The following is a 16,700-nucleotide window of genomic DNA, read 5'->3' on the forward strand; positions in this document are numbered from 1 at the left end:
CATGGCATGCACATCGTCATTGTATCGCACTCAGGGAAGACCCGGTGACAGTTCATGTGAATGCATTTCGTCTCATAATTACAGTAGGTTGATCCCTAGAACCCATCAAATGTACAGTAAGTTCTGTAAGACAAGTGGGCCTGCTTGCGAACCAGGGTTACCGCCAGATTTCCAGAGTGAAAAGCTGGGACTTTTATTTTATTCTGTTCATTGAAGCTGTAGCAACTGAAGCAATTAAAATAAGTATGTAATTAATAACACGATCAGAATTTAAAAATTAAACATTGGGTATATATCTTATGATTGTGTTATGATAGACTTATTTATAAATCATTAATCAAAACACATAGGGACTAACATAAAGTGTTAACTTGACTGGTGGCACTTAGATACATTGGAAAATAAAATAAATATAAAATTAGCTGTGGTCCAGGAAGTTAAACAGAATATGAATTATTAAACACATAATCAGAATTATTAAACAAGTAATCCATACGCTTTTTAAATAATAAATTACCGTGCTGTCAACTTGCTGAGCACATTGCCACAGTACTTAAAAAAAAATTGAATACAAAATAGCAACAACGGAATGATTTAGCAATGGTATTGTTTCTGACCAAGACTAAAAATCCAGGCTGAAACCTAGGACAGCCCCAGTCTTCCCGGGAGGTCTGGTAACCCTAGTGCTGCAGCCTACACTTGTGTTTCAACATGTTTTCTAAAAAGTAGAAATCATGTAGATTATGTGTAGCTAGCATGTTTTTTTTTTTAATTTGTGCGCATGTTTTTTTTATTCACCAGTAAGTGCAAGCAGTCGAATATCATCTTACCCCTTCTGTTACTCATACAGTACTAAAGTTTGCTTGTTTATTTTAACGCGTCTACTGTAGGTTCAAGAAGATCTGTGCCATTTAAAGGAAAATATCAGTCGCATCACAATCCAGCGCAGTGGAGAGGTTATTGATATCCAGGCTCTTGAGACAGCAATCCAGAGAACTGAAAATGGCTTAAGGGTTTGTACTTTATGCAATATATGTCTTTTCATTTTCAAATCCTGCATTCGGAATCCTGAAAGAAAGTTTATTTGGGAAAATATGTGTGGCTGAATAGACAAGTTCAGCTAATGATTTATACATCCATGCCATTATGTAGTCTTTTATAATGGATATGGCACCACCATCATTTTGATTTAATCCAGACATTGGTCAAACAATTCATTTTAATATTTTTAAACAAAATACTGCACGTTATAACAGATGTTGTATTATGCACATTCTAAAAGAAATAGGTATATTGATATGTACAGTATAGTAAAACAATTAAAAATAGCATTTGATAATAGCAACTATCCATTGACAGATTTTTGTATTTTTATTTTATTTGGAACTTATATGACTTTAGAATGATATTTAAAGATAAAGGTTACTGTGTTCCTCAAATGCATGAAGTAAATTCTTTTTTACCAACGTGTTTTTTGGCAGAAACATGCAGAAGAATATTTAAATACAGTTAACAATCAGATTCTGACACTTCCGTCTATTGGTGAAAATGCTGGGCGCACTGATCAGCCTGGAAAATGGTAAGTTGTACTGAGACAGCACTCCTAACATTCTTCAGACTGCATGCATTCACTGATTTTGTTTTTGGACAAAATGTACTGTGTGCTTTTAAACTGTTAATATTCTGTAAATTAGAATTCAATAGCTTAAATAAAATACTGTTACAAATGGGAATGAAAAGTCAAACCATGTACAGTATGCTGAAATCTACTGGAAAGAGAATAAGCAAAAATGGTGACAATAGGTGTAATCCAGTTTAAAACCAAAAGAACATAGATGCAACGTGCCTGTTTTGTGAAAGCTGCATACAAGACTATGCAATAAGCATTGGTTACTGTACTGCATGCTGTATTGTGTTTCTTTACTGCATATGTAAGAACATTTCAATACTGCACAACATCTTTAAAAAGACGTTCATGTAAACTGTACAGTCTTGTAAGGATATTAATTGGATTTGGAAATCAGTTGTATGACATGTACATGTTATTGATATTAACCAGAGTATTATAAAAACCTGAATGATATTGTCAGGAGCTGGTCATTCCGGTCAGGGCATTTTAATGTGGGGATAATAGGTGGAGGGTGGCATTAGTTGGTGTGGTATTAAATGTGTTTGACTGTATTTGTAATATTAAACATGATATTTTTCTGATTTGTTAGGAAGCCTAAGCCTGAAGCTGTGCGTGATCGATGGCCGTTGGCTGCTGCTGCCCACCTCTCACCTGGGGAACAGGTGTGTACCTCTCAAGAGATATTCTTGTATTAAACTTGTATGTGTAAACCTTGTGCAGTTTATGAACAGTGGGGGAAAACAACAGGGTCAAACATTTACTTAAAAATCTTAGTAGCTTGGAGATGTAATTTATATTTTCTAAAAAAGCTAATATGTTTACTGGCAGTCCAAAGGTAAAAAACAAAAATACAATGATAAGTACAAGTAAAGTATTTTCTTAGGATTGTTGCTTTTTTTAATAGTAAATTATAACTTCATGCAACAAACAGAGCATGCGTGGTTTACTGGATTAAATAATGAATAACAACTGAACAAATGTAACAGGACTGCCTCACATTTCTCATAGAATACATCACTTGATGTTATAGCTTTTTATAGATTATAATAATAATGTACTCAGAACTGTCCCATCAGTAATAAAAAGAAATTATACACCCCCACCCAGCCCCAATCACACACTAAAGCATAACATATCATCTGTTAATAATAAAAACTAAAATTAGTCTTGATGCAGCCACTGAACCACATTAAGCCTCTGTGCAGCCAGGTAGCTAATACAGTAATTGTCTTTTATAATACGTTTTTTGTTCTTCTAGACCAAAGTATAATCGAGATTCAGGCTTACCATATCATTTTTTTTTTCTTCTAATTACTGTACAATCAAAAGAAGTCATTACATTCAACTGTTTCTTCAGTAATTTTGTACAGATTTTGCTGTGTTTATGGATTTGTCTTTAATGAGATTAGAATTCTATTCATTTTCTGTTTATGAACTGACATTTTTTAAACTATTTCTCCTTTTGCTGCGGTTTCCTTTAAAGTACACTTTTGTACAAGTGTTTGTATTACAAAGCAAAAAAGACAAAATGATGGTGATCTATAATATAATAATATGTATATTTTTTTATGTTTGTTACATGTAAAAGTTTTGTATCATTAATGACACTGCTGAACAGATTCATATAGCACTGCTTTCTGTTATCACAGCACAAGCATTCAACAAACATGAAGATAATGTATGATGCTTCAAACCCAAGCAACAGAGCTCTTCTGAATGAGAAATATGGGGTTCAGATGCCACGTTTAAACAGGAGAAAAGAAGAGCCAGTGAGTGTCATGGGGGTCATTCTGTGTATACTGCAGTTCATTCACGTCTTGATAATGAGCAGCCGAAATATTTATTTAAAAATCATTTAAAATGGTATTCACTGGAAAAGCCATATGAGCTACAAACAGCTCCTTACAAAGTTGGAGTAAAACTAGTATCCCCTATTTATATTTCTCAAAAGCACAAATACATACAAATCATTCTCCCATAGATCTTTTAGTTCTGTCCATTTAATTTTGTTATTTCAATTGTTGATATATCTGTGGCAAGCTATCCTCCCGTGCTTAAAGTTTATTGGTCCAGTCTCTACAGGCTGTGCTGTGCCAAACAAGCTGGGACAATCCCCTGGGTCTAGCTTGCTGTAATATTTATTTCAACGTGCAGTGTATTGACATCTTGTTCTTTCCATTTTACCATCGTCCTTGTCTTACATAGAGAATTTGATTAGGGATTATCACAGTAATCGAGACAGACTGCCGTTGCACCGCAGCAAGTTCCAAGATTCCTCCTTCATCCATTACCCGAAACTTAGCAAATTAATACACCATCGCTGCCATGAAAAAAAACAAAACAGAAAATGATTGCCGAGCTGAAGTTTAAGTTAACAGATGACTACAGTCAGCATCCTCTCAACCTAGAAATGGGAATGTGAAGGTCAGACCAATCTCCGATGACAGAGAGAACATTTGTTGGTAAACAAATTAATCTTTCGAAAGGTCACCATTTGTTTTAAGATTTTTTTTTTTCTCTCTTTATCCAGTACTTGTCATCTGGAATAAGCGAGTGTCTGTCATTCTGCTAGGCAGGGGTGCAGTATGAGCAGGCTGTTCGGCCAAAGTTGCTACACATTGCTACATATCAGCATTCTTTGAAGAAGCCCAACACCTGATTGTTCTGCTATGGGCTGCTGGTTTACAGCTGTCTCTGGACAAGAGTAGAAGCGGTCCCTGAATTCCAATAAGATGGGTCCACACTTTCCCAACTGGCACACGCTGGCCCTCTGCCTGCAAGTGAAATATACCTCAGGCTGAGCCAATTCACATCTCCTGCACTTCCTTCTGTTCATTTTTGCAGGATTTAGATTTTTTTATTTTTTTATCATCCTTCCAAAAACAGATGTGAGATTGCAAAAGTTGTGCGTTTATTCTTTGCACACCTGCTATGGCACATCCTGCTAGTGGTGGAATATTAGCAAAAACTGCAGTAAGCCAATGCTTGCAATTTCCAAGTTTCAAATTGCAGTGTTCCTTATTCAATTCAGACGGACGTTAGCAATTTTTAACAGTAGTTTGCTAATGTACTGGACTGGACTCAGCAAACCATATGATTCTGCCTGTGAATACACATGTTTTATTCTGAAGTATTTTCTGTAGGGTATCAGATATGCCATCCTTTGTTCCCTCCTGTGTTAGTTGTAAATTGCACAACATTGTTTCCTGTTTGCTTTTTCACATGTTGGCACTTTGTGTTGCAATGTTAAAACTGATGCAAAATAGTACACAAGCAGCTAACAAAGGTTTTTTTTTCAGTTTGCATAAATTGTTTACTGGCATTGATTAATATCTTTCTGTTTTTCTACAAGATGAAGTTTGAGAATTGCAACACAGCGTGAAGAGTGACTACTGTACACTGATAAATACATTAATTTCAATTAAAACATGCAAGATAATAACTAAAGTACACTGCAAAGATTTGCCTAGTATGCAGTAAAGACAAATTCTTTTTATTCGTTATTGTGTGAATAGTGTGTGAATATTGCTGGAATTCTTACAAACATTTGCAGATGTGAGATTGAATGGACAGAATGTAGCCTCCACCAACTGCTGACAAAAACACTGCCAACTTTTGATTGATAGCTTTAGGGATGAAGCTTATTGGCCAGTTTACAATGTCATTAGCTGCTGCATTTTAGTTCCATGTTTTTTTTTTTTTTTATGAATATTGCAAATCTGTTAGTTGTTAACTGCAAAAGTGCCATATTTACTGACATCCACAAGCTGTCACTGTACTGATTAATGGACAGGGTTCTTCGTACGCCTTTTAAAAGTTTGATGATGAATTTTACTTTGCGAAACAGAACTAATCACTCTCTACTTTAGCGAGCTATTAGGTTGAGGTGATTTTTATTTCAGGATAGCGCAGCCCAGCATTTTAATTATATTATATATGGCAATGGAATTGTATTTTATTAAAGTCATTTAGTTTCCACGAATTAAAAATAATATACAATATATAAAAGAAAATCTGAATATACAATCAAGCAAGGTCATGCATTACACTGCTATTCCAGCTAAATCCAGTATAAATTGTTTTAATACATGTTTGCATTAAAAATGTATTCTTTATATGATCAGTTAGGTGATGATGAAACAGGCTGACTCTCCATTGGATTAATTTGAAAAAAACAACCCAGAACTACATTTCGATGCACACTATCAGACAGACTGCTGTCTGTTGTTTCTGATGCTAAATTGTAATTTCTCTAGGCACAGCTTCAGAAGATCAGCCGCGGTCCCACAGTGGGTAATCTTTCAGTGGTGCCTGCAGCTTTTCACAACAATCCTTACCTGGTCCCCCCTGTGCCTGAGAATGAAGGGAAAAAAGGTCAGAAGATAAAAATGTACAGATTTTTACTATTGGGAATAAGTTATATAATGTGAAAACAGCGGTGTTAATGAAACAGAAGGTTTCAGTTGATATCTTGATTCTTGTGTAGGTATGGCGAGCCTCCTTGAGCGAGGGCTGGTCCCTTCAGCAGCACACATCAGCATCGTGCCTCCTCCAGTGAGACTCCGAACCATGCCTCTCCACAGCCGGGACGAGAAGCACGCCACTGCACCCACAGGTAAGGGAGCAACACACAAGAGTACCCTAACAGAACTAGACCATGGTACATTAGCACAGGAGCTCCACTTTCCCAGTGCTCATCCCTTATACAAGTTTACCAAGGTCGTTTTGCACTGTGTTTTTGCACTGTGTTCCCATGCCTTTTCTGTAGTTATCCTATGCATTTACCATAGTTTACCCTGGTTTGCCATGTTTATTAACATGCTTTACCATACTTTGCTATTCTTTGCCATGCTGACCTGTGTTTTACCATGCTTTCACTATGCTTTATTACATTTTGCTTAGCTTTTACTATGGTAAACTTTTATAAGGGATGCTATGCTTATGCCTTGCATCCTATCAAGGACTACTGTGGTTTTTCCCAGGCTTTTCCAGTGATTTTTTCTGTGATTTGTTTTACTGTGCTTTTACTACTTTTTACTACACTTGTCTGTGTTTATACTACAGTACATTTCTACAAAGGTACTTAAGAACATGTAGAATGTTGTGCCAATTCATTTCAATGCTAGTTGTTGGATTTAAATCTGTCCTTGAGGCAGCCAGTGTCCTGTGCAAGAGCAATATCACTGCCAATTGGACCTAGCATTATCCTGAATATAGATTTAAAACACTGACTGCACAATTTCTACTCAGTCATTTGTACATTTTTCTGGGATGTTTTTTTTTCTAGGTGGTATTTCTGGTAACCTCGCAGGAGTTCATCTGTATTTGTCCTCTACTGCTGAACCAAACAGCATAGATCCTATACTGATATCTACACGACTCGCTCAAAAAGGAATTCATACACCACCACCTTCAGTCGTCTCCAAGAAATCAGCTGGTAAACACAGGAGACCCCCAATACAGCCAACCACCGAAATGGTACCGTACAATCCTCAGGTAATTATACAGACATGCACACTGTACAGCACTGTTTGACACGCAGTCACAGTGTGCACTTAATGTCTACTTTAGAGGTTTGTTTTTCAAACTACTATTAGTGCTAGACTGATATCAATTATTGTCTTCTACAATCTCCTGAAGTCTTTTGACACGTGACTTTCCACCATTACTGTAGATCATAGAAAGTGGCTTTTGGTCAGTTACGTGTCTGAGACACATTGGTACTCAAAACAAAGGAGCTCCAGAGGTTAAAGGTCAGTGTGCTTAGGCAAGTGCACTGATCTCTTTATGTCACTCAACATCTGAATTTCTGTTGCTGCTTTTTAAATTGTGCTTGATTAAAAATCAATGGCGTCCTGCAGTTTACAATAGTGACCTTGATCCATGCAACTGTTAGTGCTCAATTCAAGCCCTGCCCCTTCCCAATGTGGGCCTAAGCCGCTAGTCCTTGTAAGAGTAGTGGTGAAATGCATAGTAGAAGAGATTTGTGTTTATACAAATACGTTCAGTAGATGTGAACAGGTTAAGACTTTTTACATTTTTTTTTTCATTTGCCAAAGTAATTCATGCACACTTTATGAAAAGACTGAAAAGCTTCAATGACCCCCAAGGTACTTCTTTCCTAGTAATGGTATTTTGTTTAAGTGCAGAGCTTATATGACTTTTTATGTGTGCATTATGAAATCAATAAATCTCCACAGTCATGCGGTAAATGATGATTTGATAGTTCATATGGATTATTGCTCTTCTGAAATACATAGTAATTGCTGGCTATCTAAGATGGGAGTGCTTTCTGTCTTTCTTTTCACAGCCCCCGTCTGTGACGCCGTCCCTTCATGGCCCAGATTACTGCTTCACTCTTTGCGACGGTCTGATAGACTACAGGGCTCCAGACTTGTTGGCTTTCAAGCAGCATTACTGCCTGTCCTGGGGGGGGATCCTCTCGCTCTTGGAAGCCTCACAGAGCTCCTGAAGGAGTATGCTGTGCCCGTGGCGATTGTGCATGGCCAGAGGCTGGCAGAGCTGTCCATGGGCTCGGAGCTGGACATCCCGCCCGCTCCAGAGTACTTGGTGTCTGTGCTGGAGAACGACGTAGATGTGTGGGAGCTCATGCATCGACCTGGCCAGCGGTACAAGGGGGTGGAGGGGTGGGGATGGCTGCAGTAAAGATCCAGTCCTCCTGGAGGCGGCATCGTGTAAGAGCGGCCTACCACGAGTACCGGCGGCAGAAGTGGGCAGCAGGTGCGATTGCAATCTCTTGGCTCCTGCACGCTCAGATGGTGCGGATGAAGAAGGCCCTGAAGGGATCGCATCAGAGACACCTGGAGAATTTCCGCAGCAGGGCCAAGGTGTGCAGAGTCACCAGCTGCTACGCCAGCGCTTCCTTCTCAAGCATCTCCGCCTCAGTGCTTCCACGAAGCTGTTTCCAACACACAGACACTCTGCCTACCCGTATCTCTGCACTTGTCCGAGTGTCATATTTCATTCCTCATCAGAGATTCAGCCTCTGTGGCTACGGAAGAAACCTGTCACAGATTTTCCCATAAAGAATGGTCTCAACATTTAGTGTTTTCTAGATCTGTCAGAAAATCAATTTCAAACATTCCTACCTTTGAGCTCTCTCTGCTTGCTTGCTTGCTTGGCTCTCTCTCTCTCTCTCTCTCTCTCTCTCTCTCTCTCTCTCTCTCTCTCTCTCTCTCTCTCTCTCTCTCTCTCACTCTGTTTATATACCTTCTGGCATTTCCAATTTGTTCAAAAAATCTCCCTCTTTCTCTTGTCTAAGGCACTGTCAACATTTGGTGGTAACATCTTTATATATGCAGGCAGCCTTTTAATTAGTGCTCACAATTTCATTTATGTTTGCTTTCACTCTTTTTTTTGCGCTTTAAACATTCATATTCTGTTAATTAAGCAAGCAGCCTCTAATCTTCCCCTGCCAGTAGCATCATGTAGCCGCCTAATTGAATTAATTGGGGAAGATGTTCTAAGTATGTAATTAAATTAATTAATATAATTTATGCCTGGTTTGCTTCTGTTAAAGCAAGTAAAGGCAAGCTGATTTTTTTGTTGTTGTTGACTTGATGAATCTATCTCCGGTCCTGTCACTGATCAATGTTTGTCTTGATTTCTAGCATCTGGCAGCCAACTGGAATCACATCAGGACTTCCAGGAGGACTATTATCCACATCCCATCATTAGGTATCTCTCCTCTCTGCTTGCAGATCCATCAGCAACCTCTATTACCCACCACATTACAGCGCGTTTATTGAGTTCAGAAAGGGCCCCTTGTCTTATTCAAATTGGTCTCGGCAGGAGAATGTTCTTTAGATGATGAGAGTAATAATACAGAGGGGCCTTCGCCTGAAACACCATTTAATTTGGAGATTAAGCAAATAAAAGTCATTACATGGGCCCGCTTATTCAGAGACAGTGGTGATTTGCTGTAATTCACTTTCATTTATATGAAATGAACTAAAAAGTTGTTTTTTTTTCAACTTGAAATAAACTGATAATGTTTTGTATCTCCCTTAATGATTTGAGAACGCCAGGGCTCAGGCATCTGTAGTGCTGTTACAGCATTAAGCGGGGAATATGGCTGCGGTTTGTATGCTGGTTTTAATCAAACGTGCAGTCAAAATGATAAGCTACATTGTCTGATATTATTTAGTTCTAATTACGAGCAGATGGGATGCTTTATTTGCACTTAGGGTGCCTGAGCGAAAGGAAATGCTGTGTGAACAGGAATAATTAAGAAGTTGAATGTATAGTGGTGTTCTTTGTGCTTAAATAATTTACACGTTCATGCTAATTAGCAGTAATTGAATTATTTTATTACATTTATTAATTGTAAGCAGTAGCAGCTCAACATGGCGAGCTTCTGAAATGACACAGAATTATTTTTTAACTATACCAGAGTGTAAAGGGCAGAACCTGACGTGACTTTTTCTATTATGATCAAATAGAGACTCCCCACTGCACTCCTGTTTGATGCAATCAGACCTAATAGACTTAATTAAACTTTGACGGCTTCTTTTTTTTATTATCATAGAGTTATTTATGAATCTCAGTAACATTGTTTTTTATGATTGATGCATTTTCAGAATAATAATTTGTAGATGTTTAAAACCGTGAACCCTGTTTTATTTCTTCAGCTTACAATGCAGGAAACTAAACAATGTGAGTGTTATGATTATACTGCTTTTAACAACACCACACAGGGACTGTGTTAACTGACACAATTAGCATATGTTAATGGTTTTCTTCTTAGGAAACATTTTTTTGAAAGATATTAGTGAGTCAGCTTCATTCTCCTGTACAGCGATGGCCAAAAGTTTTGCATCACCCTACTGTTTAGATAATTAAATAATCTAACTTTAAAATAATAGCTCTTAAGCCTCGAAATGTCATTTCTTTGGAATAACATTTGAAAAGTGTGAAATGTCCGGTTGTGCACAATAATATCACTGAATCTATTTCACTGGAATGCATACAGATCTGAGGACATTATTTTAAAGTGTTATTGGAAAAAAAAAAAAAACTATTAGTATGGAGCCTTCTGGCATTCTACATAATTGATCCAAATGAACATGATTACACTAGATTGATCAGATCTTATTTTCTTCCTGTGTAAATAATACACAACTAACAGCCAACACATTTTTTTTTTTTATGTGTGTGTATTTTGCTGTCAGGGTATTCCCAGCCTCTGCGGTTCAGTGTGAATGATCTTGATATTCAGCAGAATCTTCAAATGGGTAGACTGTGTGACATCCAAGGTAGGTGCCATTGAGATCAACATTGTATAATATCTTAAATAAGAAGCTTAGGCCGGCAGTAAAATACTAATACAAAACTAGCAAGGGGGGTATAAAATATATATTCAATTTAGCAATTAGAATTAGTAACTATTTTGTGCACGTAACAGTAAGTAAGTAAATGTGTTTCTTTGGAAGGGAAGCACTGTTTGAATATGATTGTCGTTCAGTTCAATTAAAGTTACAGTAACTGACAAGCACCCTGATTGAATATTGATTACCTATTGATCCTGGTAGCTTTTCTGATAGAGTACCTTATGTCTGTTGTTGTACACTTTTTATAGAAATGTAATTGTACTTTGTATTACTCCACAGAAAATGAAATAAACATTACAGATAGCAGCTGTATATCTTTTAATTCGGAGCTGTGGGTATTGTATATCAACAATACCATTTGTTTGTGTTGCTGTTACCTATTGGCATGTATAGCTACCGATCCCCCCTTGAAGAAACGCACACTGCAGCAAGTGTAAAAGCCCTCTTCAAATATTGTGTGGTTTTCCAGGCTGAAAGCCATATTTTCATAGCTTTGGGCTGATAGGATCTTTTTTTAAGTTGATAGGATGTATTCCATGATGTGCGATAGCTGTCCACAGATTATTTTGAATGCTAATTTTTTCTTGTATCATTGACCTAAAGAAACAGATTTTAGCGTTTTTTTCAAGAAAAAGACCAGACTAAACTGTAGCGGACACCCATGGTTATACAATGCATTTCCCATGGTTTACCCAGGCTTGCCATGTTTATTAATATGCTTTACCATACCTTGCTATTCTTGACAGTGCTTTCCTGTTTTTTACCATGCTTTCACTATGCTTTATTACACTTTGCCAGGCTTTTACTATGGGAAATGTTTATAAGGGACAACCACAGTTACAGTCCTTACACATCTAACACTAACAGAAACATCTTTCTGCTGTAGCTTTTTAGTGAACTAGCCTACTTAAAAAAGTACCAATTAACAAAGCACAGCAATAACTGCGATAAAGGTGACTGATGTTTTTGGTGTTTGGTCCAGTGTTGGCATTGAATCATTGCACACAGTACCATAATATGTGTACTTTTTGAAAGCTGCTGTAAGGATAGCAGGACCATAATAAAATGCAATCCTGCATGGTTGGCGATGCCAGTAAGGGGTAAGTGAGGGTCCCGTGCAATAGGCTGTCATTTCCACTGCCCTGTGCTCTGTTTCAGATCCAAGCGTGGATGTGATCTACATGTGCCCTGTGAAGCAGAGTGTGGAGGTGCAGCAGTATTACTCCCGCCTCCTGGAGCTGCACAAAGTGGTGGACTTGGGGCTGCTGGAGGACGCAGCCGACATGCAGGACAGGTTCAAAATCCTCACTCCAGAGGCCATGGACAGCTTCCAGGTGAGGGGCGAGTGGACACAAACAATCAGGCATCATTTGTAAAAGGATCTCCTCCACACACTTCAAACACTCAAGCAAAAATTCTGACTTGAAACTATCAGTGACAACAGCAAGCGGGCAGACTAATGCAGCTAACACCTTAATCAGCATTATGACTAAACACAGCTGAAAACTGGGTCTACTTGTGTGGTAACTGTGTTTTTTAATAGGATTTCAGTGTTTGGAAGGGAAAGCCAAATCTTAATTTTCTGTACCTCCCCAGACAGCAGACTGAGGAGACTAATCCACTATGCTTTCTAAATGCTGCGAGATAGGCCGTTGTTCTTGTTTTGTCCAGGTGAGAAGTTGCTATTTGTGGCGCTGTTCTGTGCTACTGTTCTGAAAGGTGCCAGCCTTGTAAATAATCAGTGTGTGTGTTTGCTGGTTTGTTGCTCAAATCCACAAACCTGCTGGAAGGTTGACTTCCCAGCCCAGTATCTGCAGTCATGGTAGACTGTGATCTCAGTCCCACAGTCATCCAACTTGCGTTTGGATGCTGCGCTGTCTTGAGAAGAAGCTGATCTGCTTTGTGTGTTGAGTCTCGTTTAAGGATATCCCTTTGCTGTGCTGTTAACCATGGTAAAGAGAAGACATGTACTATGCTAGTAATTCATGACCACCATCGCTGGGGTCATGGCCGCACAGAGTGCCTGCTAATGGCAATTCGGTTAATTTGCAGGAGATTAAGACAATTAAACCTAAACAGGCTTAGCCTCATTATTACCCACTGCAAGTCCATTGTGATGGGAATCACATTAGCTTTTTGTGGTGTTTAAAACTTGTGTATATTTTTGGGTTTAGATAACATTAAAAGGCTTATTTAAACTAAACAAATCGTTTTTTTTTTTTTTTTTATTTTAATTGCATTTAAATATTTTCAGAGTTGCTTTTCTTTTTTTTTTGTATACTGTACTGTAAATTGTAGCCTTTTTTTTAAATTGTTCTCTTCATGACTTTGCATTTTGAAAAGCAGTATATAAAAATATATATATATATTTTTGTTGATTTAAAATTAAGCTTGGGGGTAAACAGGCAACTTGTGTTACCCAATTTCTATACTGCTTACAAGATGCAGTAAAAGATTTTTAGGAAAGCAAAAACAGAACGCTTTCCTTTAAGCTAAGCGGTTTATTAACATTACAGTATATCAATATTTTGATAGCTATCCTTACTGATTCAGCTTGGAGAAATTGCATTATTTATTGCAGTGTGTTTTATGTATGGCATTTCCTGAGAGCTGATGTTCGGCAGCTGATTTTGTTCTTCATTTTTCCTATTGATTTTCTAGATGCTTTAATGTTAAACTATGCCAGAAGTGTCACTTAGATGAATCACTGTTATCCAAGACTACCAGCCTCTTTTGCGAGTGACAGAAGGATAATTCCGCGTGGATCAAATAAATACAGATGTGAAGTAATTAGTCGTATTCCCAAGGAGCCCATTTCCGACACGCTAAAGATGTGAAAGATTGTGCCGGCTCACACCAGCAGCTTTTATCAATTTAAACTGCTAAACTACAGCATAGGTCACCACCTCGCCGGCTATTAATAATGGATTTGTTGTGTACACCGCAATAAATAAGGCCCTGGATGTTGAAAGGGACAGCAAATAATGGTATATTTTTTATTTTTTTACAGACCCATAACATGTGCCTATCCACTCTGCTCAAATACAGTCCTCAGACCATCAAGCGTATTAAAAACCTTATCAAAGGGAAACATGCCTATGTCGTTGGAGGTGTCCTGCATAAAGATGATCTAGCGGTTGCTGATATACTCAACGTGCCAATCTTAGGGTCAGAGCCCGAAGTGGCCCATCTGTACAGTACCAAATCTGGGAACAAAAGAATATTTGCCAGCGCGGGAGTGCCAACCCCACCAGGGGAATATGACATTTACAATTTACAGCAGGTAGGTCAGATTGTGCAGGTTAAATGTGCTGTTTCTGTGTTCTTCTTGTGCACTGTGAGCCTGTCCAAGTAGGTGAACAAGATGCCTTACAGCTCCCTGAATCAGCCCTTTACTGAAGTGTTCCACGCAGTGCTGTGTTTCTGAGTGAGAAAGCCTACAGAAGGTGTTCTGTACTCGCTCAGTTTCACAGCCCACTCAACTGCCTACATTACCTTGACATCAAACTGCAATTTATTTTCTGTTTCACTTAATATCTTTTTATGTGACACCGCAGTCCTGTATATGCATTTATATTTTGTCAGCCACATGAGGCAGTGTTACCTCACTGTTACAATGGAAGTGTTTACCAGCAATATCTTCCAAACATTTCAGTATTGGACCTAGACTTTGATTCTAAGTGATCAGATTTATAAACACTGGTTCACTGAGGAACTCAGTTTAAAACTGGTACATTGTATACATTGGTGCTCTTTGCTGGATGCTAACTAGCACTGCAGCAACTAGATATCAAGATGCATGAAATATAGTCATAAAGCATTTTAGAAGACAAGAGAAAATGACATTGAGCAAAGTTATAATGAAATAGCAATCATTAACTGCTGTTAAGTGCTGACAGTGAGGCCCTTGGTGGTGTTGTTTCTGTATTACAGATGCACGAGGTTGTTAGCCAGTTAATCATTGATAACCTAAATATCAGGCATTGGCTGTTGAAAATGGACAGTGAATTTGGAGGAAGAGGCACGGCGCACTTTGACATTTCTCATATGAAGTGTTACAGCTGGATGCTGAAAGAGTATAGACGCTACGGACCTGAAGAATGGAGGAAGAAATGGGCTCAGGTGGGTTTAAATGCACCTGTATATAGAGCAGCAGAACAGTGTTGTATAAAGGGTTAACTGAACTTGAGCCTTGGGATGGGGAGTCAAGCTCTTGGAAAAGGTGAGAATATAATGAATATGTATTTTAATTATACTATACCTAAAGAAAGTACTGTGTACTGACAAGCATTTTTAGCACTTTCTTTATCAGAACTGTATACTTTAGCAATAACACCCAACACAAGGATTCATCAAAGCCTCTTTTCTGTGTTGCTGTATGCTTCAGCACATGACAATTCAAGTTTGTCTGTTTATATATGTTTATTTAAACCAGCATTGCAAGGCACCTTTTTCCATGGTGGGGTTGAAAGTACTTGAAAATATTTATTCACTGGCCGCGTTTTTACAGTTTACTGGACTGGTGATCGAGCTGCATATATCCTGACATATCGGCCATATCATTAATTGCCAATACTTCTGTATTGTGTTCAAGGGAATTACATTTACTTATTAGTCATATCAATGAGTTCTAGCTGGGAAAATCATTCTCCGTCAATACAAAATGCAGTAGGGGGACTCACTCCACATTTGTTTGTGAGTATTGTATTATCTAGACATGATTCTTTCAATAGTGACTGCATTGTGACATCACCATAGGCATCCACACACAAAACATACAGTGACAGGTTATTAAAAATATCAGCTCTCTGATGAAAGAGACTCCTTCGGGCTAAGAATCTATTCTCCTGAAATTAGATGAGAATATGACTGTAAGCGTAGCATTATTTTAATTCATATTTATAGCGATATTTGCATAGTCTATGGTGCAGAGCCTGTGCTGGAGTTTTTATAAGGATGAAGGGGACCCGTGTTAGGATTCATGATTGAGATAGCTGTCTATTGCATATAAAAGACAAAGATTATCATAACAGGAGCAGTAAAGTTTTATGGTGGAGGACTGCTTGCAATAAAATAAAACAGCTGCTGGAATCATGTCTATATTTTACAGAGTAGAAATAAAGACTGCATATCTTTGTGTATTTTATCTAGAGTTGATGGTCTGTTTACTGCTTTGAAAGATACTGTTGCACCAAGCTAAAGATTTGAAAACATGTCTTGGTTGAAATATAACCAGTATTGCATATAACATAGCAAGCATGTTCCCACCAGAGGGAGGGGGGTGGGGGTCGAGGAGAAATGAAAAAAGAAAATGCTGTGCGCTTGTGGATAAGGCTGTCAGACAGTATTTTACAAAACAGTTAGAAATAGATAAGCGTGGGACAATAGCTTGACCCTGCCGATGACTTTGCTGTCCAATGCACAATGTTAAACTGTTGTCACATGCCTTATTTAAATGGTGTTTGCAAGCACAGGGACATCCCTTTCATACTCTCATCATTATCCCTTCCTAAAATGAAACCATATACACAAGCAGTTAGCTTTCCATTGATTTAATATGCTTGTAATCAGTACATAAAGCTTCAGGCCTGCCGTGTTAATTTTTCATATGCTTACAAAGTAGCCTTTGATTTTCTGTCACGCGTTAATTACAGTGTTTTGCCATTAAATAGGGAGCTTTGTGCAAACTAATTACAAGGTAATCATTGTGTACCGCGAGA

At 38.1% G+C, this 16,700-nt stretch overlaps 1 protein-coding gene across 1 annotated transcript in view; it reads left to right on the forward strand.

Annotated features, from left to right (window-relative positions):
* LOC117429337 (IQ domain-containing protein H-like) overlaps positions 1–16,700 on the forward strand; it is a 31,960-nt gene that overhangs the window by 274 nt on the left and 14,986 nt on the right. Inside the window, 15 exon segments of the mRNA XM_034048713.3 lie at positions 891–1,013; positions 1,482–1,579; positions 2,220–2,292; positions 3,280–3,399; positions 5,887–6,004; positions 6,117–6,245; positions 6,918–7,126; positions 7,941–8,082; positions 8,085–8,276; positions 8,279–8,478; positions 9,262–9,328; positions 10,822–10,905; positions 12,139–12,314; positions 13,991–14,263; positions 14,914–15,102. Coding sequence (XP_033904604.3) covers positions 891–1,013; positions 1,482–1,579; positions 2,220–2,292; positions 3,280–3,399; positions 5,887–6,004; positions 6,117–6,245; positions 6,918–7,126; positions 7,941–8,082; positions 8,085–8,276; positions 8,279–8,478; positions 9,262–9,328; positions 10,822–10,905; positions 12,139–12,314; positions 13,991–14,263; positions 14,914–15,102 — 2,193 coding nt within the window.

The sequence above is a fragment of the Acipenser ruthenus genome, chromosome 24 (assembly GCF_902713425.1).
Source record: "Acipenser ruthenus chromosome 24, fAciRut3.2 maternal haplotype, whole genome shotgun sequence".
NCBI lineage: Eukaryota > Metazoa > Chordata > Actinopteri > Acipenseriformes > Acipenseridae > Acipenser > Acipenser ruthenus.